The sequence below is a fragment of the Tricharina praecox genome (assembly GCF_024521635.1).
Source record: "Tricharina praecox strain CBS 144465 chromosome Unknown BZA05scaffold_3, whole genome shotgun sequence".
NCBI lineage: Eukaryota > Fungi > Ascomycota > Pezizomycetes > Pezizales > Pyronemataceae > Tricharina > Tricharina praecox.
Genome location: NW_026250405.1, coordinates 497,635 through 521,808, shown reverse-complemented (window position 1 = coordinate 521,808; position 24,174 = coordinate 497,635). Strand labels below are relative to the sequence as shown.

The following is a 24,174-nucleotide window of genomic DNA, read 5'->3' as shown; positions in this document are numbered from 1 at the left end:
TTTGACTCCATGCTGACAGACTCACATGAGTTGAAAGTTCGTAGACTCGAAGATCGCGCATTATCCCAGAGAACTTCTCGCCTTGACTCATGTCTCGTCACTTATCTAAGGACATAGCTTACCTTGCGACATAGATTGTTAAGACGGCCTGAAAGGACTGGAGATAATCGAGTCACACACAATGACGTCCAAATCGAAGGTGGGCGGTGGAGCGGTGGGGCTGATGAAGTTGAAAGTGGAGTGGGATGGAGCTAAACAACGTAAAGACATAAAACCGGGCATAGGGCGGGCGGTTGGACTCATGATGACGGTGGTGATGGTGAACATTATGCAGACGTTGGTGAAGCAATTGAGCGGATCTACTCGCATCAGATGGGAGGAAAGTATGAGCTAAAGAGATATAGCCACCTTCTCCTGCTCACCGACCACTCTTATGCACCCTTCCCTCGCCTCCACAAGTCGACCTCGGTCCTTTAGGGTTTCAAGCTTACTGCATAAGATCAACTGTACCCTCTTCCTTCATGTCACACCACGCAAGCATGCACACACTGAATCCTGCCTCCTACTTTCCTTCTCTTCATCTGCTACTCTCCCTTTCCTGCTCCTCCTTCCCCCGTTCTGCCCTTGTCTGCTCCCCGCATAACCGCCCTCTTCGCTTTTCGATCTTCCTCGCCTACCCTCTCGTTTGACCTTTCCGGCGTGGCTCTATAGGGAAGCATTGTTTCTCAGTTAGTATCACCACATAATCTCCCTAGCGGGCCGTATCTAGGGCACACCGCCGTCTACCGCGCAATGGGTATTCTTAGCTGACATCGTTTTTCCTGCTGAACTGCTGGAGGATACTGGAGTGATTGGGAAGGAACGGAGTCTCCTCCCGTTCGTCAAGGGAGAAATTCCTCCTAAGTAACTCGCTGTTGCAGGGAATCCAAAACCCGTGGAAACGAGTGCTAGCCCAGGCATTGAGCCCTCATCGCACGGAGCTTTGTTTCACATTACATTCGGCCGTTCCCGGCCGTTCCCAACCATGACACCTATCTGTCATATCCCGTCTCCTCCAGGTTCCATTCGAGTACTCTAGAAGTCGCCTAGCGGAATCTCCGTTGCCGCCCGCCGCCAACGGCCGGATGACATAAGAACTTACGTGAGCGCACACCCGCCACACATCTTTGCCACCGTGACAGCTCACCTGCATCTCGCTCTTCCTCTGCAAGCTCCATCGCCGCAGAAGAAACGCAGTATAGCCGGGCAGTGCTTTCTTCCGCGAATAGCTCCGATATGTATATCTGAACTTCAGCCTTCCGCTTCTTTGGCTTACTAAACTCCCCGCCTCCGCGCCGGCGCTCACAACAGCTTGCAGTGGCTCCGCCATGCTACGCAGTCCTCGAAAAGATATTGAACCCTATTCGTACCGCTAGTCTACCCGCTTGCTGCGTTCGGGCTTGCCGACGGGATGCCGTGTATTCATGGTTCATGGGGAAAAAAAAGAAGTAGTGACAGGAGTGGGACTTGAACCCACGCTCAGTTTCCCGAACCAGGAATCGAAACGATTGTATTAAGGTGACCTTAACCTGGCGCCATAACCAACTCGGCCATCCTGCCTTGGATGTTCGAAGTCGGTAACGTTTACAGCTTGACTTTAATGAGTAGCTTCGCATGCAAGCAAAGTGAGATGGGGGACCAACAGAAAACACAAATTTTCACAATCTCCGGTTAGGAGCTTGAGATTAGGAGTCGTAAACATGTTACGGTGGCGGCCAGCTCGTGAAAGACAGCTGCAAACGCCCGGATGCATAGCGCCGGTGGAAAGCGGGAGCTTGTCTTGCCGGCGGGTGGGCGGCTGTTTACTGTGATTCAATAAACATTCGTTAGAGCTACTGTAGTAACGAGGTGGAATGGAACGGTATACTTTGAATGGCAATTGAGGGGATTATATAGGCTGCTCCCCAGTAAATTGTCCAAAGCCCCTGATGAATAAATGCCTCCATAACGATCACTCGGAAACTTTTATTTCATGAAAACGAGCAAAGATCACATACAGTTATCACATTCTAACACCACAAATTCATGCACCCTATTACCAGTAATCCAGCCAGCAGACCTATCTCGAAGAAAAAGAAAAAAAAGTAGAAACAACGCCAAAGTCCATATTACATTCAAACATTCTACACAAAAACCAACGCGGCCGCCAACACCGCCACCAACGCGCCAATCGCCTGGCCCGGTATCCTGAGGGTAGCCGCCGCACCTGTACCCGCACCACCAGTAGCAGTCGGCGACAACGTAGCGCCAGTACCAATGGGAATCGTTCCATTCGGGCGGCTCTCGTCCCCGGGAATGGTGCTGTTGCTTCCTCCGCCAATGCCGCTGGGGATACCGGTCTTTGGCACGACTGCGGCTGCGGAGACGTAGGAGGAGAGTTGTTTATCCGCGGGACTGTTTCACGGGTTAGCTAGGAAGGGTAAGGGGAGAGGAGGGGAATACGTACGGGTTGATAACTCCCACCATGCCGTTTTGACAGTGCTTGCCAGTGGCGCAGTAGAACCAGATGGGGTCGGTGCTGTTTATGGGAATAGTGAATACCGGCATAGTGGTGCTCTCAGCGGTGACCGGCATCATTCCGCTCCAGAACCCAGTGGTGTCCGCAGACTCAAGGGGCTGGCATGGTGCGTCGAAGCTACTCTGTGCTACGGAATGCGCCTGGTGGAAATGTCAACAGAGGGAAGTAGAAGCGTGAAGAGATGCGAACGAACCTGGGGCCAGAAGTGGAATTGGACCAAATCTCCGGCGTTAACGCCTTCCAGAGTGTCTGGGTAGAACTTGAGTGCACCGTCTTGATCTCCAACTTGAATGACGTGTGTCATGACGCTCCCCGGTGGCACTGGTACGGATGAGTTCTGTGCCGCTGTGACCTGGAGGAGGATGGCCGTTGCGGCAGTGGCGAAAGATGATCGTGAGAAACGCATGGTGTGGGTATTGTATTAGGGTGAAGTAAAACTCGGCTGGCGAGGTATGTATGAATGTGTACTGATATCTGTATCGCGACTGGCGCTTTGATGAAGGTAAGAGGTAGGAATCGGGCTGGCGATAACCTAGAGGAGCAAAGAAACAGAAGGGAATTAAAAGGGTAGCGAGAGGAAACCCATACAATGTGCACGGTATTGAAGAGATGAGATTGGAGAAAAGGAAAGAAACGAAAAGGAGTGCTGCTGGAGAGGTTTATACTCCCTCATTCATGATATCCAAGCTATGGACTGTGAAACTTAGGCGGCTGTGCAGAGTCTCGCAACTGTAACGTTTTGGTGTTTGATATTCTAGGAGATCTTCCAGGCTCGATCTTATGGAAGCTTGCATAAGCGCGATCCGTCGAACATGAGACGACTTGACGACATATATCAACATCTTTCCCGGCGAGCTCTTGATGAGGACTGGTCGAGAAAAAAATCCATATCCACCAGCGCAGTGCCGCCTTTCAGTCATCCCAGACGCTTCCATCAGACACTACGGCCATAACCGCAATGGAAATCGTCCAGAGACACCATTTGGCGGATAAATCGAGCACTCCAGCACCTGCAACCAGGGGTCCCAAGAGCCGCCGACAGACGTTTGATGTTGGTGTCACAATCTACAAATCGAACATCATGCAAGGATCACGACACCATCTACCCCAACATCTGACACGGCATCCAAAACTCCATTCGTGTGGTTCGCTAGAAGCCTCAGGCGCGATAGACCCTAATCAAGAATATGATGATCCTCAGAAAACATCGTTGTGACTCTTGAGACGCCTCGCATATGGAAGCAGAAGTCCGATGGGCGAGTGTGGAATCGTGATACCTGTCTGTCGCATCTGGAACGAAGAGGGCCACGTAGCATCACAGCGGAGAAGTGTACGTATGTACCTAGGTATGTGTATTCGTAAACCGTGAACGAGAACTCCCATTGCGCCTGATGACCGATCCCCAACCCTTTAGAAATCCAACATGAGCTGCGGCGCAGCCTTCTCTATATCCTCGACCTGTCGCCCCACCCCGGTTTAGCATTCGTCCCTTCCCTTTCTTCCGCCACACATAGCCCTTACCTCAAGAAACAGCGTTCCCCCACCGACAACCCTCCCGCCAACCTCGTCGTCTTCGTCGCCCTTGCGGCTCTGCGCCGCCCGCCAGATCGCTTCGCGGATGAATGTGCGGAAGTATTCGCCAAGCGCGTCGACTGCCGGTTGTGAGATGCGCGTCTTTTTGTCTTCCATGAATTCTGTGATTAGACGCTGAAGCAGCGCTGGAGGGATTCGGACTTCGTCGGTGCTGGACATAGTGGTAACTGGGTGGTAGTGGTGACTAGTGGGGAGGGTGCGACGAGAACTCGAGGATGCGTAGGGAGCTAACGGATGTAGTCGCGGAGAGTGGTCGTCGTAGAGGTCGAACTGGGGGGGAGACAAGTTCTCGGGCGCTGCGATGTTTGCGGTTGGTGGAGTAGAGTACAGTGAACCGGCAAGTGCCAGCAACGCGAGGCGAGGCGAGGCGAGACGCGATGATCACCGCGACCACACCACATGACAAGTTGTACGAGTGATACCCGAACGAGTGATACCGCATAGGATACCCCCCGAGACCTTAAGTGAATACGCTTCACATGCCTCGAGCATCTTTGGCACCTTTCGATACATGTACCTCCCCCCCAAAACCCCCCTCAACAGCAATTCACAGAATATCACTCACAATCTCGTGAAAACACCTACCACCACATCCGACCGTTCCGTTTGCACAACGTAGTACCACGAGCCGGAAAGCCTGTTTCCATACAACATCGTCGATACAGTGCCCTTGCCTACCTGCATTCCTGGATATTGGAATCCCGCAGGATCGCAATCTACCTATCGTACCGGCCACCGAAAGTACGTAGGTGACCGTTCGTACTCTAGATTGGTAGGGATAGTGCTGGAGGGAGGGAGAAACCGTTGTAGCCTTGTCCTATAGGTTTCATCGTCCTGGCGTCCGCACGTTCCCGTGGACTGTGAACCTCCACAACATTGGCAGGGCAAGAGGTGACGGAAGGCGGGGATGGAGATGGAGGAACTGAAGTTTACTTCCCACCCCTTTGCTTCACCACTTCAGCAAAACACAGCTTCTTTTGCACGGAGGATTCAAATTACTGAACCAAATCCTGGCGTTCTGTTGAAAACATACCGAGAGCAGGCTGGACGATATGATCATCACCAGTGAAACAGGTTGCGGAGGGGGGCACTTTTGCATATGGCAGTATGTACCCGAACTCCACGTATACTTAATTACCGTCCCTTGATATACACAAGTAGGTAGAAAACCTGCAGGCTCCCACCGAGCGCCGAACTGACAATCACCAAGTAACAGCCTCCAAAATGTACTCCGATGCCCCTCGTATAAGAAAATGAACCCTTCACGCACCAGCACCCATTACATGGAAAACGGAAAACCAAAACCAAAACGGATAAGCATTCCAGCAAAGAACAAAAAAACACAAACAAGATACAACTCCGTTCCAAAACCTCTCAAAAAACCATCGGAAAAATGAAATGGAAAGCAACAAATGAAGGGCAGTACAGAATCTGGAATAGTAATAGTCCTATTCCATAGATTGACAGATCACTCGTGGGCAGTTATTGTAAACTCAATTGGTGATACAACCAACTCATACGTCCCCAAAAGTTGACCAATAGACACTGTCAGATAAATCTCACAGCCTGAGCGGATGGTCTGACTATGTCGTGCCACGCTGCTGTTGACCTCGCAGAAACATGTTGAGCATGCTCATGCTCTTCTTCTGCATCCGATTGTACGGGCTAGTTGGCCGTCCATCGCTGTCCACTTTCAGTTCGGCGGTCGCCAGCTTTTCCGCTTTCTGTTCCTTTCTCGACAGCTGCCTCTTGATGCTCTTTTGTCGGATCATGTTCGCCTTCTCCGCGTACCCGGTCCTCTTGATCTCCTCCGTCTCCATAGTACCCAGGACCGTTTTCCCCCCAACAGCAAAGTTGGAAAACTGGGGATCCACAAACCGAATGTACCCACGGCATGCCGGAATAGTGGAATTTGACTCGATCCAATCTGCGAACACGGCAGCGTTCCGTCTGTTGACTGCAGGTGATATCATGGTGACTGAGGTGATTGTCATGAGATACGCAGCGTCAAAGGTTCCGCCGACCATCATGCAAGCGTTGTGATCCACCACCACACAGATATGCTCCGGCTCGCGGTTGTATCGAGTCGCGATCATAGCCCCAAGAATCATGGCGAATTGAAACTCGTCCTCAAGCTAAACAGGTTTCCAGCAACGGTTAGCTTTCTTTTTCATGGCCCGAGGTGTCACACGACATTCCGATATACTATCGCGGGGTTGACCGAATCCCAGCTTCGACACAAGCAAGTGACAAGCTTCGGAACGCAACCCAGCAGCGGCAACCCTGTGAATCCCCCGCTGAATTGGGTAGGAGGAAAACTGGGTATCAACTCACCACCATATTCGTCTTGAACTCAACACAAATACCGGCTGTCTGCGGTATCTTCGGCGACTGTCGCACTCCGAAGACCTCGTCGTAATACTGGACTCCCTTATTGGGCTTCCCCGAGGCGCTTCCCTTTCCGTTCTTGGGAGATGTGCATCCCGCTACGTCGTGTTCGATGTCTCGCATGATGAGGTCGATGTTCTGTTTTGGCTTCTGAGCTGGCGTCGGATTCTGGGTAGGCTTCAGAGTTGGCGACTGAGGTTGCAGAGGCTTAATCAAATCGTCGTCGTCGCCGACTTCAAACGAACGTGTGGTAGGCGCCGGTGAGGGCGGAATGGTAATCGCCGGACCGTACTTCGAGCCTGGATGCGGATGGCTGTTGATACCGGCGTTGGGGTCGAGTAGCTTTGACATTTTTGACAGCGGTGTTGTAATCGAACTCGAGATGAATGACCGCAGGGATTCTATACCTAGGGCCGACCGGTCGAGGAGAGATGATGGAGTTTCGTTGAAGGTTTTAGCTGAGAGAGGCGGCGACGAAGGTGAAGGTGGGGGGTGGGGAATACGAGACGAGGTCAATGGCGGGTGATGGTGGTTGGTGGTTGTGGGCGAATTGAACAGAGGCGGGCAGTCCAAGCTTTATCAAAAGAAGCCTCCCGACAAAGCAGTGCAATTGAACGGCAGCAAGGGACAACCTCTCTTCTATCTGTTTCTTGCCGACCTAATATTCTCCTCCGTCTCTCGCTCTCGCTCTCTCACCCCAACCCTCACCGCCTGCCGGTGGCGCCCGGGATGATCATCATTCCATGAAATGTTGATTGAAGTCTGGAATTGCGGGGGGCTGCAGCCACCACAAGTTCACCGTTTTCAGCTCAAGTACTTACATACCTCCTGTACTGCCCTCCTTTGCAGCAGTCGACTTGCTGTCGACTGCTCTCCGAACCCGAGTATCGATCCATTGCTGCTAGTTCAGACGCAAAGAAACGCAACCGCGCAGGAATGGTATCTGCCTACAGAGCGGCTCCGGGGCTGTGGGCCTGGTCTCAAAATAAAGACTGCTGGTAATTCCCGCTACCAAGCTCACCCTCTACGCACTCGACTCATCAGCAAAGCTTGGGACGAGTACATATGAGGACTTATCTTGCTAGCGACGAGAGAGTTGAGTTTCCAGTGCCCTGTCCATGCTCTGCGGCTACTGTGGGCTCGGCAATTTATATTGCTCCTACCTAGCATAGGACACTAACTAGATGATAACTCAACTACATATACTTCTTATGCGAAGAAGCCGCTCTCCCTTTCCGACGCCGAGCCTATATCCGTTGATCATCGGACATACTAGTCACTGTCGGAGAATTGCAAATACGAGTTGGCGATCGGTACGCACTGGGAAGGAATCGAGCATCCCCTTTCCGCCGCAGTGTCCCGGATGCCTCACCGAGATGGTATGTAGCTGCACCGAGCAACTGTCTCCTGGAAGAGATTATGAGCTTACCAGCGTGATATTCAGATTATTTAAAGCTCGGAAGCCAGCCGACGGACAGACATCTGACCCAGCTTACGTGGGTGAAATAAGTATTACTCGTACCTATTATTTCCAGATGCACTCTAATACACATGTGTTGTACGGAGGTTTTAGAAAAGTGCATTCTTTCTGATCCACGCTTTGCCAATATACCTCCGCAGATGCCATGTTTCTCCCAAGAGCTGAAGCTCGGCAGAAGCTCTTGCAGGCCAGCATCCAGAAATCGCTGCGTCACCAGGGAGATGGCGTGTGACAGATCAGATCCAAGTCAGCGGAGCGGCACGGAGAGGAGGTACAGATGAGCTGCGCTCGGCATAGGTATTAGGTACGTATCGTTCCTAATAATAAATCACAGATTCGATGCACTTTGGCTCTGCACAGATTCGATGCATGGCGCCTTCCACGAGGGGTTTTTTGTCTGTCTTCCCCTGAGCTCGATGGTGGATCTTTTCCGAACGGAGGTATCTATCATATTGAAGCTCTTTCTTCTTGTAGGTGCAAACCCTTTGCACGGTAACTAATCATTGCAGCCCTGCGATCATGCCGCACACGAGCTACCTACCTCATGGACACCTGCTTTGTTGCCGGAGTAATCGGTTTTGGATCAGTGAGCATGGAGGGCGTACGGCTGCTTACCGAAGGCATGCGGCCGAAAGTTATGATATCACTGCAATAACCAATTCATCTCGTGTGTGGCTGGTCGGTAGTAGCTCCAGGAGTTGGGGAAATCCTATAGGCACTTTTGTTGGGCAGATCCGCAGAGTATCGCAGAACACAGGTACCTACCGTATGTAGAGCACAAGGGACTCTACCCGTCGAACGCAGCCATCGCACTGGCTCCGGGAGCTATTGTCTGCCAAAGGTTCGCAATCGACAGGTTGGTGGAGCCGAAGGGCAGGCGAGTAGGTATTGCCAGTAAAGCGCTGCATGGCAGATGGTCCACCTACCACATCATAACTATCCCACAGCGTTCCCCGTGACCGTGTTGGAGTCTTGGAGATGCTGCGCGTGCTGCGGCTTCCTGCACGACATGGGCGGCCTGTCTTATCCTAGGGTATGATATTGCGACTGGCTCACTATATAACAATCGGGAATCGTGAGACCGCATCTGTCCCTTTTCCTGGGAAACGCCATGGGCAGTATCAGAAACAACCTTTCCTCAAGGCCCTCGCGACCGGCGATCACCGATTAGTAAGTCCTGAAGATTCCTCAAGCTCACGGATTCTGTAGGACTGTTCTGATGTTGTCTGGGCCTAGGAAATCGGACGACTTTATGTTCAGCTTAAGATGGGAGGTTGGATCCCGGTCCTCAGCTGATCTGCCTATCTTCGCCGGTTTCTGAATGCGACTAGCATGAATCTACGCATGCCACCCCCTAGAAATCTGCGCACTTGTAGGATCAACCTTGTCTCTACATGTATAATGGGCCTCATCCATCTTGGAGCACTTTTGCTTCAGAGATCCCTCCGGATTCTGGAGTTTAATAGAAGAATTAGATGTTCAAAGAGCGGCCTTTGTTCATTCCAGTCAAGACTGGCTGGCTCGGCTTCGTGGTATGAACGATCATGAAGCATGAAGTGAGGTCTCGCTTAGCCACTAGAGTGGCTAGTCGTGATCTAGGTACGTCATCCCGACCATGGCCGCACGATCTAGAACATCGTCGCTCACCAAGATGCAGGACTCGCGACTTGAGGTTGACGTTGCTCTTCTTAAGCTGTGACGGGACTCATTCCTCAAGCCAACGCATCCATCACCACCACCACCACGCTCTACGGACAACGGTCAGCAGCTCTGATTACAAGCCTTGATCTTCAGCTCTTGCGAATACCTAGCAGCAAACGTACGAACGTCCGAAACACGCCATCATGTTGGGAGGATCGCTTCAGTCACGAGCGCTCAAGACGCAATCCCTCCCACTCTCGTCGCTCCTCCGACCGATCCCGCCGGTGCTGGATAGCAAGAAAATCGATTCGATGGTTCAGACGTTAAGGAACGAAACGCCGGACTATATCCCGAGCCCTGCGCCCGAGGCGATAACGCCCGGAGAGCTGCCGCCGGTGGATGTGTTGCACTATCGCGCGCCGTCGGGGAAGGACTTTTATTTCGCGTTTGGCGGGTGCCATCGTCTGCAGGCGTATGAGAAGGCACAGGTGGAGAGTGTCGGTTGTAAGGTTTTGAAGGTTACGAGGCCAATGCTGAAGGTGTACTTGGGAGGCTCAGTCGATGCCATTGTTGGGGATGAATAATTACGTGTATTCCAAGTACCTAGATGATGATACCTGACCTGCGCGGGGGCGGCAGTGCGGCAGTGCGGCTTCGGCCTTATCTACATCTGGAGTCACATACCATATGACTCAAATTTCAAAGTGACTCTACTTTACCGTTCTCCTCAGAGAATCGCCTCCTTACTTCCGCCTAATGCCAGAACACAATGGATAACTACTAGTACTCTACTCTATTGAAGGGCAGTCTACCATAACACTTCTGCAGCTTTGTGAGTTCACCGCTTAACACCGCCACACAACTCCACGCCTTAGCTACAGCCCTTTGACCGTGACACTGACACCGCACGCAGCGATGTGTGTTCATTTCTAATTTACCTATCCACAGGCTGTTATAAAAGTCTCAAAAACCTCCCGCACCAAGGCGTCAAGCAAAGCGCAGACTGACAATCCTGTATACACGGACCACCCTGCGCCACAGCACCAGCTCTCGCCAGATTCGCCTACGCTAACACCGGTATATAGAGTACCGCCTACCTGCTTGTGCCACATGCGTCTGCAACGCCAGCCTGCAACATCAACCTCACGTAAACAGCTTGCGGAAGCTACCCCGCACGTAAGTTACCCCCATCAACATGCACATGTTCACGTAGATAACCCCCGGCACTAAGTAGGTGAGAGCGGTCACAGGTGCCTGAAGGAGACTTGGAGGTCCCTTGCGTGCAGGTCGTGAAAGGAGACGGGTACATCGAAGTTTGAGTGGTGATCGCCAATACAGGGCTGAGCCCGTAACTTCCAGACCACGATGGCGCGTTCGACCCCGCACGACTGGTCACTCGTGAGGGCTCCTGCCCCCCAAAGCCCGAGAAGGCTAGCGGAACCAGAGAGGACTTGGGGCAAAGTGAGCTCAACCAACTTCCCTCCTCCGAAACGCTCACCTTTCTCTTTGCACAGCGCCGAGTACATTTGGAGTCAGCGGCAGAAACAGATCGTCGATAGAGAGTTCATCCACGCATTCGACAACCTCACCCTTTCTGCGACCGGAACGCCAAAGATGTCTGACCTCTCAGGCGCCCTTGAAACGCTCGGAACGGAGACCTGGATGGATATCCTTGATTTCGTATGTTCAAAAAGAACCCAACCACTATCGCCACCACCACCATCACCACCACTCCCTCCACCCCCTCCACTCCCTCCTTCTCCCCCTTCTCCTTTCTACCCTCATCACCACAACTCATGAGACTAATCAATCGCAGATCGATTCACCTCAAGACTTGCTCTCCCTTTGCCGCACCAGCAAATTCTTCTACACTATGTGCATCGGACGGCTCTACAGGACGCTCCGTATCCGCTCACCATTCTATACCGGAGATCTGGCCTGCATATTCCCCAATGAGTTTGACGGGGACATGATTCCGTTCAACTTACTACTAAAACCTTCCCTATTCACCACTGGCACACAGATTCCATCAAAATTTCCGAGTAAAGACCAACTTGTGCAGTACATCTGGCATCTCGACATTCCACTTTGGAATGCGAAATTGTCAATGACGTCTCCACCGCTACCAGAGCCACGGCCTTATCTAAGTCCGAATTTGGTTCAGTATGACCTCCGGAGATGCTTCCTTCAGATTGGTGGGATCATCACCATAGCTATTGATAGAGTTTCCGGTCGTGGTAAAATTTCGATCGACCCATATTTGGCGCGCCTTCTTACGTCAATGTGCAATCTTCGAAGTTTCTCGTAAGTTCTGCTTCCAGTTCTTTCAGGTCTCCTCCGATATTGGGATATCATCCAATATTCCCTAGTTTCTGCTACTGACCGACCGAATAGCTGGTGCCCACTTCCACGACCTACCACCAAGGTGATCCCGCCCGTCTTGAGGTTGGACGATATTCTCGACCGAGGCTGGATCAACCCACATAATAGAGCTTTCCTCACCGCAGATGTCTGGAAGGAGCTCAAGAAGATGCCACGACTGCAGACTTTGACGGTCGATTTCGAGCACTCCGACCCTTTGCTCTACGAACGAATGAGTCCCGCGCTGCCTAGGCTCACAAACTACGTTCCAGCAGTAGATGGGCTTGTCGGCTTCAAGAACTTGGTGTCCCTCGACCTGCGTGGTGTCGGATGTGGAAGAACTAGCGACCTCCGGTTTCCCGAGATTGCGGTGGTCATCGCAGACTGTATTGAATCCGGAACCCTGCGGAACTTCAGTCTCGGCCTGGAGCTCTGGTGGTACTGGCTGATCGAAAAATACCTAATCGACGAGGAAAAGGACTTATGGGATTGGATTGAGGATCTATGGGCCAGGTGCTTCGGACTCGCACAGAGGAGGAGGGAAAGGATTGAATACAATATCCCGCCGGCATTGACGATCAATGTGAACATTGATTTCATCAGGACTTCCTGGCAGTTCAGAACCATCGACAACTACATCTTGAGGCCAGAGATGTTGGTGCAGATGTTTATACACAGTGGACACATCCTCGGGAAGAGCTCCTCGCTTCTGAGGAAACTCGGTCAGAAGCAGCTTCCGAATCTGCGGGTTTTGTTCTTGAAAACCTTTCTGATCAATGCCTTCCCCATCATCGCGGCTACCACTGGACTGCGGGAGTTGTACATCCTGAACCCAGGCTCAAACAACCGGATCCGGGCTGCGGCTTGTGGAACCATTAAACAGCGAATTTTTGCGTTTGAGGAATCGCAGAGACAGCCTGTGCAACGAAATCCGATGAACCGCATGATGGAAGTCTTGGTGAAAAACCATCTCAGGACTCTAGAAGTTCTCGTCATCGATGAACTTATACCAACGCCGTCTCGTGAAGGCGGCCTGAAGACTATGAGCTCACTTGCACAATGGAAATTCAGGAGCTCCAACATCAAGGAGCTAGGGCTTTGGCTGATGGGGCCATGGGAACGTATTGAGATGTTCGTCGCTTGCTTCCCCTCGTTGAAGTGCCTGCATCTTTTCAACCCCCAGGACACTTGCGGCAATCATTGGATTCCGTGGGTTCCTAAGGACGGGCAAGTGTCCAAGCTCGACTCATTTCTGCACACTCCGTACTATTGCAACGCATCGTCCATGGCCTACATAGTCGCCCGTGCTTGGGCGAGGGAGATAATTTCTGGCAAGCAAGCAATCGGCAAACCTCGACAGTCCGAGGCCACTCGTTGGATCGGAATTGGGCCCTGGTACATCCAAGATGACGTTGATTGGAAGTGGGAATGGGATGAGAATATGGCCCTCATGTACATTACACAATGGACGCGTCCAAAATTCTGTGGGACTATGCCAGGACAACCTAAAGTGGACAAAACGAGCCATAAATGGCTTGAGGACTCGAAGATGTGGAGGCTACTACAGGATTACATTCCTCCCAAGCCGTAGACTCTGTCTTTCATCGGGAAGCCTGTTCGACTGGTTCTTGCATGCCATGGTGGTAAGATTGGGCGGTTTGTGTTTGCTGAATGGTTGATTTTAGGGAATTTGCTACTGAATGGTTGGTGTTAGGAGATCTCGGGTGCCTTTCTTTTACAATGTCTTTCTTCTGCAATGTCTAGTGCTCGCTCTGCAACTGAGTTTCTTCCCATTACCCATGATGAGATTTGTTTCTTCAGTACTTTACCACTGCCGTGTGGGTTTATTTTTTTTGTGAGATACATGTGAAGCTGCGGGCCAGTCCAGATGGCGGCGTTGGAGCTGTATGCATTTCTGTACGAGTTTGGAAAGTCCGAGTGTCTGCATGATCTAGCTCTTAAAACGAGCTACTACCTTCACTTCCTCTTCCTTCTCCCTCGCATCCTCTCCTCCTCTCCTCTACTGAAATCTTCTCATTCTTCTTTCTTCTCGCTCTCGTTCCTTTCTACTTCCATCCCCAGTGCTCCCGTATTTCATCTCTATCACCGACTTTGGTCCGTTGCCCTTAACCTTCAAACCAATCGACAATCATACGCATAAGTCGTTCAACCATCATGTTTTCGTCCATTCTTCAGGTTCTCCTACTTATGGCTGCTCTGCCTTTTACTCTTGGAGAATACTATCGACTGGGAGGGGCTTGTGCACCGTCCTGTGAGGTTGTCTACAAGGAGGCCGGTCAGTCATACCTCCCTCCACCACACACACACTGTTCTTCCACATCGTACAATCCAAGCTAAAGCTGACTTCAAATATCTGTAGATATGTGTAAACTCAACAAAAACCCCGTGCTCTCCTTTGGTCCCCTCGGCTTCAACTCGTCCTGCCTCTGCGAACCCGATACCTTCCGCGAGAATGCTCCTGCCTGCATTGACTGCCTTTTCCGGGGTGACATCGAAGAAGGTTCACGGGATTCCCTTCTTCGTGGGATGGATGGCTGCACGAAGAGTCTTGAGCTCCCGGCTTGTCCTAATTCATGCCAGAACGTTACTGCATTGATGGCTTCTTGTGGCCAGGAGGATGCTGCGAGCTCGGCCGCTGCTGTTGAAGCTACGATGGTTCCTACTGAGGGTGCGATGGCTCCTACAGGTGGAGATCCTTTGGCCAACCCTGATGCTACGGCTACTGATGCTCCTACGCCTGTTGCTACCGAGGGGTATGATACCTCCTTCCCTTTGATGCTTTTTTATATTCCGGTGCTCATTTAATGTGTTCTAGTTCCGCTGCTGGGAAGCGGAAGAAGGTCAAGGAGGACTTCACTAAGAAATGCGTCTGCAAGCCGGAAAATCAGGAAGTGGTCCAAACGTGCTACGACTGCCTCAAGAATTATGATGTCAACGTGGCCGAGCAAGTGATCCTCCCAGTACGCCGATGTGACCCCAACTACGGTATCCAAGGACCTCTCTACCGTTACTCGAGTTTGCCGGGTGACGACGACGACGATTCACTTGGTGGCGTCAAAGGGGTAAGCCCGACTCAGTCTGATGCCAACCGCGCTCCGATTATACCTACTAAAGTACGAATTCCTCGGCCGGGAAAACAGAGGAAGAACCGCAAGCTCAAGAATTTCGCACCAAGTGGAGTCTCCGGGGTCTTTACTCTTATTTGGTGGATCGGTATTCAGATCCTTTGTGTGTTGGGCGCTATCGTGTACTTTATTATTTGAAGGTGTGTTTCTTCCCACTCTTCTCGATTTGACTGTAACTGATGGAGGGCATGCAGGATCGGATCCACCAGTGCCCATTATGTTTTCCGTGCCCTTGATGATGCTACGGATGTGCGTGGAATTGCGGGGCAACTCGGTTAAAATTCCTTAATATGCCCTTTTTGTGTTTGTTTTGTGCTTTCGATAGGCCGTTTGTTTTATTTGAGCTCGATTGCTCTATTTTTACCACATTGAGGAGACGGTTGTTTGTATTCTTCTAGATGAGACGGTCGACGAAGGGTGGAGGTTATGGTATTCTTCTACCTAGGTGAGACTGTCGACGAAGGGTGGAGGTCATGGTGGGATTGTTGATGAGGGGATGATACGTATTGGTTTACAATTGGCCACCCCCACCCCTTTCTCCTCTTTGCTTCAAGTTCGTCTGCATGAATTCGGACCATGAATCGTCGTCTGCCCTCCCGATTATCACTCGTTTCCGGCTACGTCCGGGTAACCCACCGACCCGCTTTCCAGCGTCGTCAACCAACCCGCGCCCGGCCGAACCGACCACTCGTCATTGCATCCACCACCTCCGAACTCAGAACCACCACCAAAATGGCCGGCGACCACGGAAAACGTATCCCTCCGCCACCCGCTCCGACTGCCTTCCGCTAACACCGTCACAGCAACTCTCCACGAAGACCCCGCCTTCGTCCGCTATGCCAGTACTTCCCCCCTCCCTCCCCCGGCTCAATGGGATGACGACTGATGCTGGGAAGCTCTGAATACGAACCGCTACCGCTACTTCCGCTGGACTCCCCGTACCGCCAAGTTTACATTCCTATATGTCGCCGTTATACCCACTGTCCTTGGGTACTTAGCGTTTGCTACTGATGTATGTGCTCCATGACGAGAGCGGGTGGGGATAGGAGAGGGGGATGAATTGTGGATGTGGATGAGGGCGGTGGCTAATGATGTGGGGGCATAGGGCAAATGGGAGTTCCGCGGAAAGAAGAGGGGTGATCCCATCAGGGAGTTCTAGAGCGCGCGATAAGGGTAGATTGGTGGAGGTGGGGGGTGCGCTGAAGGCAACATACGGTGCATACGGTACATACAGCTGCTGTCATGAATTGGGTGCAATTGCAAGCGCGCGCTGTAAATTGATCATCCAACTGAAATATTCTACACTGATATGGCCCCGCTCTGAAGCAACAAACGAATAAATAACGGAAACACGGAGGATGATACTGGAAACTAAGCCGAACTGAAACACGCTCATCGAATGAACATCCACTGCCATTCCAAACACAGTACAAGTAGCGATTAAGAAGTAGATGACCCCACAAGCACGCGTCTACTAATCGTGATATCTCCTCCCTCCACCGCCGCCGCCTCTCCGCCCCCCTCCGGAGCCACGTCCCATCCCCATCGGTGGGGCTGCAGTGCCTCCAAACGAATCCTCCACCTTCTCCCCACGTCTCCACTCCCCACTCGGCACACCACCAGCGCCCACGCGTCCCTCAAACCCACCCCTCGCCGCTCCCCTAACCTTAAACCCTCCGAACCCATTCTCCCTGCCCGGACCCAGAACACCGCCCCTACCGCCCGCAAACCCACCCCTCGCGCTAACGCCCCCATGGCCTTCCGGATAAACCGCGACGTCGATCCAGTCGCCGACAACAAACTGCACTTCGCTCAACGTCTTTTTCGCGGCGCCCTCGTCGCCTCCACTGCCACCCACGGCGCCCAGGTCCTTACTCGTGTACCGCGTGCCGCCGTGGCGCGTGTCGGCAAAGATGAGGCGGAAGCCGCAGCGCGAGCGCGGTGGGCACACGGCGGGGAGGGCGTCGGAAAGGAGGATCGAGAGCTCTTGTAGCGTGCAGTCTCGCCATGTGTAGATTTGGATGAAGTCCCGTGGTTGGCTGGTGCTGCGGAAGTCGTCCAGGCGGTGGAAGCCGCCTTGACGGTAGTAGAGGTGCAGTAGGAAGGGGGTGGTGCGCGCGCGGTCGACTTTGGTCGGCGGTGCGTGCGGGTGCGGTGATGACATCGTGGTTGTGCTTTGTTTTTTGGAAGGCACGACGCGGGGTGGGATGGGGAGAGGTGGAGGAGCGACGCTGGTGGTGGGATTGTCGTGTCGTGTTTTCGTGTTGGGGGTTTGTTGTCGCGAGTAGAGTTGGGAAGACGCAAGGCTGCTTGTCTCTCGGTGTCTCTTTCGTGTGTCGCGCGGCTCAAGTGAGACACACCGAAGGGGTGCACTAGTGCTTTCACGGAGGCTTTCCTTGGAAATCTTAGGGCAAAGGGTTTGGTTCAATCCATCGAATCGCACTCCGTGTTTTGGCTTTACATTCGTTTGTACAGCTCCGGTTCCTGAAGCGTCCAGTTAGCAGAAGACAGGAACGAATGTGAAAGTAGACTGCTCACTCTATGACCATCGCCACGCTTGTCAACCAAAACAGCCCCCGCCTCAACCACTCCCTCGTGAGCATGAGTAAGGAAATCACAACATGCTGGTTCAGGCTCCTATCATCGTCCAATCCAAAGTTGTTCTAAACATATCTGCCCGGTTCGCATTCTTGATTAATATTATTCGATCTAGATACCTCCTACTTCTTTACCGGAACCCAAGTCAGCAGAACCGAAATCTTACTCATATAAATCGACAAGACCACCCATGAAGGAAGAGGGCATCAGTATCGTCGTGGATAAGAAGGAATCTCTGTCTCGGGACCTGAATCCCCAGCCTCTATTGACATCTTCAGCTGGAAATCATCAGACTCAACTCAGGCTCAGTTCAGCCCAAGTCCCTGTCCCGATCAGGACGCTAGTCTACTATAGCTCGTGACATCCACGCGCCTCGGAGCCTCCCCGAAGATGGATCCCAATGCTACTTCTAATCCCGACCCCAATCACAACACCAGCAGCAACCAGCACAAACGACAACACTCTCCCACGCCCTCCTCCATCACCGACGACGAGCTCCTCGATACTCTGTTCGCACCGTGGTTAACACCGACATCCGAACCGGCGTTTAAACTCCCCCCGACACCGACACCGACGCCCACGATATCTCGTCTACCTGAAAGCGATAGCCGGAAGCGGCGCAGGATGAGCGGTAGCAGCGCGAAGGATGCTGGTGGTACCGATTCCAGGATGACGGGGAACTCGTGGTTCCCGGACATTCCGCGGATCTTGCCGCACGAGAAGGTAGGCCTCCGGCAGAATTTTGGAGGTGGATGGAAGAGCTGGTGAGCTAACTGCGCTGCGCGCAAAAGGTGTATCCCATACAGATAGGGAATCAGTTATTCCGTCTCAGGTATGTGTGGAATCTGGAGTGCTGCATTTTTTCAATTGCGCCGGGCAGCTGGGCTGACGCGGTGCGAATAGTGGAGCTTCGATATCGTCAGATGGTCAGTCGTGAGCCGCGCATCGTGTTCAAAGGCAGGAACTGAGAATTCTAGAGCTCCCTCATATTTCTCGCAGTTCTTTGAGCGGCAGTTAGCGACGATGGAGGATGGGCAGCAAATCCGCACGCTATATATCGACCGCGATCCGGAAACGTTCGGCGATATCGCAAGACATCTACAAGGTCGCAACTGGAACTGAGCTGGGATTGGAAAAGCACATGCTTATGGCGTTACAGGTTATCACATTTCTCCGAGAGACGGCCCGCATTTCGTACGGCTCTTTGCGGACGCTCAATTCTACAGTCGTTCGTGGTCCCACCATGCACACGTCTGCACGAGATATCACTGACTCTCCGTAGTGCCAAAATTAATCTCGCAACTGTTCGAATCCGAAATCTTCATCTCCATCGGCTCGCAACACTTCCAGATCAATCGTGACCTATTCCAAGCCCCCGGGAACTCACCCAACTTCTTCACTCTAGGCTTCGCCGTCTTCTTCTCCAATCCCTCCGAGATCTTCCCTGGGCTGAGTCGCGAAGGCCTGCTACGACCACCGTCGATCCTGCCTCCCGAAGTTCCCAACCGTTCAGCGGAAGTCTTTGCCGAGCTCCTCCACCTCCTTCGTGGGTATCCAGTACAAATCCGGTCAGAAGAGCACCGCCAGCAGCTCCTCCGCGACTGCAAATACTTCCACTTCAAAGGCCTCGAGCAGCGTCTGATTCCCCATGAAATCTCCTACAACCCATCTCGCGGCAAATCCGAAATTTTGATCCGCATCGAAGACATCCGGCCCAGCGGCGTCTCCTTCGTCCCTGACAGCTCCGAACCGCGGACCGGAGGGCCCACCTACACCCCGGGATGGGTCAACTACTCCCGCCCGTTCGTCGACGACCAACCGCGCGAACTAATCATCGAGATCATAGGGGAGTCCACACGAATAGACTGGCGCAATTCACGCGCCGAGTTCACCGGGATGACGAACCAGCGCGTCTCGGCGCTGCTGCAAGTGGTAACCAATAAACTCGGCCTCCCAGTTTCGCACGAGTACCCCATGGGGCTCAAAATGATCAACGACCGCATGAACGGCGCATCCTCGGGCCCCGCCAGCCCGGGGAATACTCCTCTGTCCGATGACAAAGTCAAGATCCGCATCGGCCCGGAATGCTACATCAATCTTGACGGCGAGGAGCTGTGGGACCGCGACGGCGTCCCGGTCGTCGAGCTCGACCACCACCAATATCCGCCGCCACCACCCACCACCACGGAGTCCGACAGCGACGCGGGGAGAAGCTCGCCCAGCATACAGTGGCCCTCGCCATCCCACAGTCGACCACCGTCGGCCAAGCCGCAACAGCAACCACCACCACCTCCGCCACCACCGCCACCGCTACCTCTGCAACAGAACCTGCCCATACCCCCGTCCCTCACCGCCAACAGCAAGAAGCGCTTAAAGCGCAAGGCTAGCATCGAGGACTCCCACGAGTGGATAATGAAACGTGGGCAGTTCCGGTTGCGCGTGCAGCAGAGTGGCGCGGGCAAGGGGATGGCCGCGATCCTCGTAGGCGTCAAGCTCGAGGTGCTGAGTGGCGAGTATGGAAGGAACTCGAAGAGGGGGTTTTTGACGTAAACCCGTTTGTGTACGCATATTTAGACATTCGTTTTATGAGATTATTTGGTTGTGGTTTTTTTTTCTTTCTGTTTTTCTTTCTTCTGTGGCACAGGTTTTCCCCCAACCCCGACCCCGACCCGTGGCCCTGCCCTGCCCTGCCTCTAACGGAGTGGAGTGGAGTAGGCTTGCGTTGCGGAGATCATTTTCTTTGCTTTTTTATGCATGTGTATCTATGTTGCGAGTCGAGTCGGGGAGGGGATGGAGAGGGGGAGGGTCTGGCATCTGCAGTGCATGTTAGGTACCGTATGACGCACATAAAGTCTCACTCGATATGTACGTTTTTTTTAAGGTACCAATCTGCGCAAGTGGCGTGATAATTGATTCATCCTGAGGGCTGGTGGAAGGGTGGAAGTTTTCCTGGCCACACTCCCACCAACTAACCGCCTGCAGCGCGGAGTGGGAGTTAGCTTTCATACTCTACACATCTCTCTTTGTGAAGAATCCCGTAGCTAGTATGTAGGAGGATGGTGGTAGGGGGAGCGAAGGACGCAGGGAGGGTGAGTCGGAAGGACTTACTGCTTACTGCTTGCATACATACCGCTTGGAGGCGGGTATCGGAATGGTTGTGGAAGAAACGGAAGATCTGTGTGATGGGGATGGGGACGGGGATGGCGGAAGGGTGGGGACGGCGGAAAGGTGGGGAGCACGAGTGAGGTCTCGGGTGAAGCGTGAGCGGGGTGAGGTGGGGCGGGGCGTCGGGTCAGAGCTGGTGGGGCTGGGATATGAGGTAGGTACCGTGGGTCGTGGGTGAGTGGTTGGTTGGTTGGTTGGTGGAGTTCCGGTGTGTATGTACCGTATGTACCGTGGTATGTATGTACCGTGCGTATGTGTGAACGTAGCGTATATATGGGATCTCACGATTTGTGATGATTGACACTGCCCAATCGTCAAGACCTAGCAGTCTACTCTACTACCCTACGTGTATCTAGATTCAATGATGCCGCCTACTTAGGTAGATTCAACATGATAGGTACATCTGGATACCTGTACATAACTACACACCAGCCGATAAACCAGATCAACCAGATACGCGAGCTCGCTCGTTCACTCGCGCACGGTCTGGACGAGCCCGAGCGCTGCGCAGCCAGCGCAAGATGCGATCCCCCCTCGTGATCTTGGCCAGGCCACGAGCTCCGCCTCCCTCCCTCCAACCCGGTGAGATGACCGTTCGGCCTCGACCTCAACCTTCGCCTCCAGCGCAGCACAGCGGCCTTGGTGGGGGATGCGGTCTCGGTCTCGATCTACCGTACAGGGGCGGGGTGGGGAGGGATGGGGAGGGATGGGGAGGGGTGAGGCTGCGCACGGCCCACGATGTGTAGCCCACGTGGGATCATCAAATACTAGGTAGAGGACCTATCTATGGACGGGGAACACCAGCCACGGCCCACTACTCTACTCGTTTCGTTGAGATGAGAGGAGATTCGTCATTCCGGACGTCGCGAAGTTCGAGCTCATGATCTGTATAGTACTCAAGTAGTAGGTATTCGAGTAGAGCTTGAACTTCGGGGACGAGCCGGAGATTCGACCGGATCTCCGGCTGCCCAAGTATCTACTCTGGAGTAGCTACAGGTATCTCCGCCCGACTACCGAAGCTCCGCTCCGCGACATTTGAGGCTTTCGAGGTTCGAGGTTCGCGATTCGAAGCCTAGATACCTACCTAAGTGCCTACCTCGCACATGATCTCTCTCGCGCTCCGCCAAAGCTCCGTCCATGCATGCATCCGAAGCTCTCTACATACCACCTACGTACGTGGCGGAATACCTACCTATGTTTCTCAGCCCTCCACCGGATCTCCCGGGTCGTGGCCGTGGTGTTTTGTGTTTGTAATGGTGTTAGGTCCGCCAGCCACGTTCCGCCAAGGTACGCGAGTCCGGCGGGGCGAAGTAGAGTAGTTAGTGCTGGTCTCGACCGCCCGCCGCCGCCGCGACTCGCCGCCGTCCTACTGTGATGTATCTAGGGACGACTTCCGTGACCTGCAACTCCGCTGCACTCGAGTCCACCAAGGGCGGTCAGTCGGCTGAAAGGGCGATGGGCGGAGGGGGAGGGTGGGAGGGGGGAGGGGAGTTCTTCCGTCCCGCAGAGCAAGTAGAGTATGTATTACTCAACACGATCGTTCGTTCCGCCCGGCTCGGATAAGTTAAGCCGGGTATGTCGAGTACCGTATGTATCCCTCGAATTCTCCGAGTGGTGTGGTCACTCTCTCGAGTGGGGACGGATGGTGGGATGGTGGGATAGTGGGGAGGTGGTGGTGATGGGAGGAGGATGTCGCGTGTAGGGGAAATCAATTAAAATCCGAGCTCGAGGGACTCTCATAGGTTCGATTGGATAGCCCCCCCTCCCCCCTCCCCCCTCCCCTCACCCTCTCTGTTTTCCCGCCCAGCTAGCGTGGGTTTAGGGGCCGAGCGAGACTCGAGAGAGCACTGCATGGCTGGAGTTGCCATTTGGAGATTCCGTACCTAACCATCCATCCAACCTTCACCTCTATCTTTTTTGTGTTGCCTTGCCTTGCCCTGCGGGAAAAGGAAAGAATTGCAAATCATGTGGAATTGCGCAAGATGCTGGGCGGGTAGAAGTATGCATGTATGTATGTGTGCCTGTATGTATGTGTGTATGTATGGACGTGGGATGTATGGGAGGTTGCGAATCGGAAGGGTTGCAGGAAACCCACCCCACGCTGCAGGTCTTTGAAACTGGATGAGGATGGATGGAGTTGAGACTGCGGCTCTCCCATGTGCGAGTCTAGTTACTTTGGTGGCTTTTTTCTTCTTTCTTTCTTTCTTTCTTCTTGGGAGAGGAGGGGGAGGGGAGGGGAGAGAGGGTTCTCGCATTGTCTGTCTTGACTTTGGTGAGACATGGAGTACTTGACACGCGCAGGACAGGGGGAATTGGACAGGAGGAGGCGTGAGGAGAGAAGGGGTGGGTGGCTCGTGAGTGGCAATGACGTGTAGATCTCTTTTTTCGAGAGGAATCTGAGGCTTGAGGATGTAGGCAGAGTATGTAGAGATGGGGGGGTGCTTTAGGTGCGAGTGCAAGGGCCTGAGAAGGCCTACTTAGGCGAGTACGATCATGATCGAAGGTGCGGCGTAGAGTAGGTGCCTAAGCAGATATCCCAGGAAGGTACTGTACCACAGGATGTGGGGGGAAATGGGGATGGGGGAAGGGGGAATGGGGGCAGATGGGCCGGAAGGCAGATCATTGGAGGCCTGGAGAAAGACCCGTTCAATACTATATCGATCGTGTTGGCCATCATCATCATCATCATCATCATCATGTGTGGATTCGGTCATCGATCTTGTCTTCTCCGAGTGGTTTCCGCATGATTGCAAGCAGATGCGGCTGGCCGGATGGACGCAATCGCAACGCCGCGGATGTGCGGATCCATATCCATCCCAACACTCGAGGAACTCGGGGAACTCGGATCATGATCGCTGAACGGAATTGAATTGAAACGAAACGAAACGAGGAAACGAAAAAGTTTGTGGGATTAGTCCTGTCCATCCGATCATCGTCCACCTGGCATCATTTGTCACAAGACGTATGTCTGTACATAGGATACCGGTACTTGCACTTGGTTGTGTACCTCTACTCCAGATATGTAGATACTCCGGCACTTGATGTGATGGTCTCCGCATGGTACTTTATCGACTTGCTAGGTACCATGGCAGTAAGTCTCTCAAGCAAGCGTGTACTGTAGGTACTATGTGATAGCTCATGGAACATTCTCTGCCTGCAATGGTTCTGCAGACAGAAGGGCGACGGCGCGAGTCAATTCTGTTCCATGTTTTGCCTGTTCGTTGCTATTATTCAGCCCCAATCAC

At 53.0% G+C, this 24,174-nt stretch overlaps 9 protein-coding genes and 1 non-coding gene across 10 annotated transcripts; 5 read left to right on the top strand and 5 right to left on the bottom strand.

Moving 5' to 3' along the window:
- Nucleotides 1-1,491: 1,491 nt before the first annotated feature.
- On the bottom strand, nt 1,492-1,599 carry BZA05DRAFT_t31. The gene has a single exon. It is a non-coding gene; the product is annotated as a tRNA-Leu (tRNA).
- Nucleotides 1,600-2,336: 737 nt separating this feature from the next.
- Nucleotides 2,337-2,951, bottom strand: BZA05DRAFT_317251 (uncharacterized protein; the record flags this gene model as incomplete). Its single annotated transcript, XM_051480399.1, has 3 exons — nt 2,337-2,433; nt 2,486-2,697; nt 2,751-2,951. Coding segments are annotated over 3 exons (510 nt in total), but the record flags the coding sequence as incomplete, so codon positions are not given.
- A 944-nt stretch (nt 2,952-3,895) lies between these two features.
- On the bottom strand, nt 3,896-4,585 carry BZA05DRAFT_386671 (uncharacterized protein). The gene has a single exon (XM_051482506.1). It carries the CDS (start codon nt 4,307-4,309, stop codon nt 4,034-4,036), a length of 276 nt encoding a protein of 91 aa, XP_051342895.1. The 5' UTR covers nt 4,310-4,585; the 3' UTR covers nt 3,896-4,033.
- Nucleotides 4,586-5,515: 930 nt separating this feature from the next.
- BZA05DRAFT_161968 (uncharacterized protein) lies at nt 5,516-7,274 on the bottom strand. Its single transcript, XM_051479094.1, has 2 exons — nt 6,485-7,274; nt 5,516-6,285 (listed from the first exon to the last, which is right to left on the bottom strand). Exons 1-2 carry the CDS (start codon nt 6,887-6,889, stop codon nt 5,734-5,736), a joined length of 957 nt encoding a protein of 318 aa, XP_051342894.1. The 5' UTR covers nt 6,890-7,274; the 3' UTR covers nt 5,516-5,733.
- A 2,588-nt stretch (nt 7,275-9,862) lies between these two features.
- Nucleotides 9,863-10,243, top strand: BZA05DRAFT_332234 (ParB/Sulfiredoxin; the record flags this gene model as incomplete). The annotated part of the gene is made up of 1 exon (XM_051480639.1): nt 9,863-10,243. The coding sequence occupies one exon, from the start codon at nt 9,863-9,865 to the stop codon at nt 10,241-10,243; it is 381 nt and encodes a 126-aa protein (XP_051342893.1).
- A 781-nt stretch (nt 10,244-11,024) lies between these two features.
- Nucleotides 11,025-13,611, top strand: BZA05DRAFT_441560 (uncharacterized protein; the record flags this gene model as incomplete). The annotated part of the gene is made up of 3 exons (XM_051486672.1): nt 11,025-11,339; nt 11,476-11,963; nt 12,054-13,611. The coding sequence occupies 3 exons, from the start codon at nt 11,025-11,027 to the stop codon at nt 13,609-13,611; spliced, it is 2,361 nt and encodes a 786-aa protein (XP_051342892.1).
- A 430-nt stretch (nt 13,612-14,041) lies between these two features.
- BZA05DRAFT_161981 (uncharacterized protein) lies at nt 14,042-15,347 on the top strand. The gene is made up of 3 exons (XM_051479095.1): nt 14,042-14,316; nt 14,401-14,794; nt 14,857-15,347. The coding sequence occupies exons 1-3, from the start codon at nt 14,196-14,198 to the stop codon at nt 15,302-15,304; spliced, it is 963 nt and encodes a 320-aa protein (XP_051342891.1). The 5' UTR covers nt 14,042-14,195; the 3' UTR covers nt 15,305-15,347.
- Nucleotides 15,348-15,787: 440 nt separating this feature from the next.
- On the top strand, nt 15,788-16,463 carry BZA05DRAFT_386608 (uncharacterized protein). The gene is made up of 4 exons (XM_051482505.1): nt 15,788-15,920; nt 15,970-16,008; nt 16,063-16,178; nt 16,272-16,463. Exons 1-4 carry the CDS (start codon nt 15,899-15,901, stop codon nt 16,323-16,325), a joined length of 231 nt encoding a protein of 76 aa, XP_051342890.1. The 5' UTR covers nt 15,788-15,898; the 3' UTR covers nt 16,326-16,463.
- On the bottom strand, nt 16,464-17,685 carry BZA05DRAFT_386605 (Sin3 associated polypeptide p18-domain-containing protein). The gene has a single exon (XM_051482504.1). The coding sequence runs from the start codon at nt 17,328-17,330 to the stop codon at nt 16,641-16,643; it is 690 nt and encodes a 229-aa protein (XP_051342889.1). The 5' UTR covers nt 17,331-17,685; the 3' UTR covers nt 16,464-16,640.
- Nucleotides 17,686-18,433: 748 nt separating this feature from the next.
- Nucleotides 18,434-20,314, top strand: BZA05DRAFT_423966 (uncharacterized protein; the record flags this gene model as incomplete). Its single annotated transcript, XM_051485889.1, has 5 exons — nt 18,434-18,487; nt 18,556-18,600; nt 18,722-18,869; nt 18,924-18,992; nt 19,047-20,314. The coding sequence occupies 5 exons, from the start codon at nt 18,434-18,436 to the stop codon at nt 20,312-20,314; spliced, it is 1,584 nt and encodes a 527-aa protein (XP_051342888.1).
- Nucleotides 20,315-24,174: the final 3,860 nt, after the last annotated feature.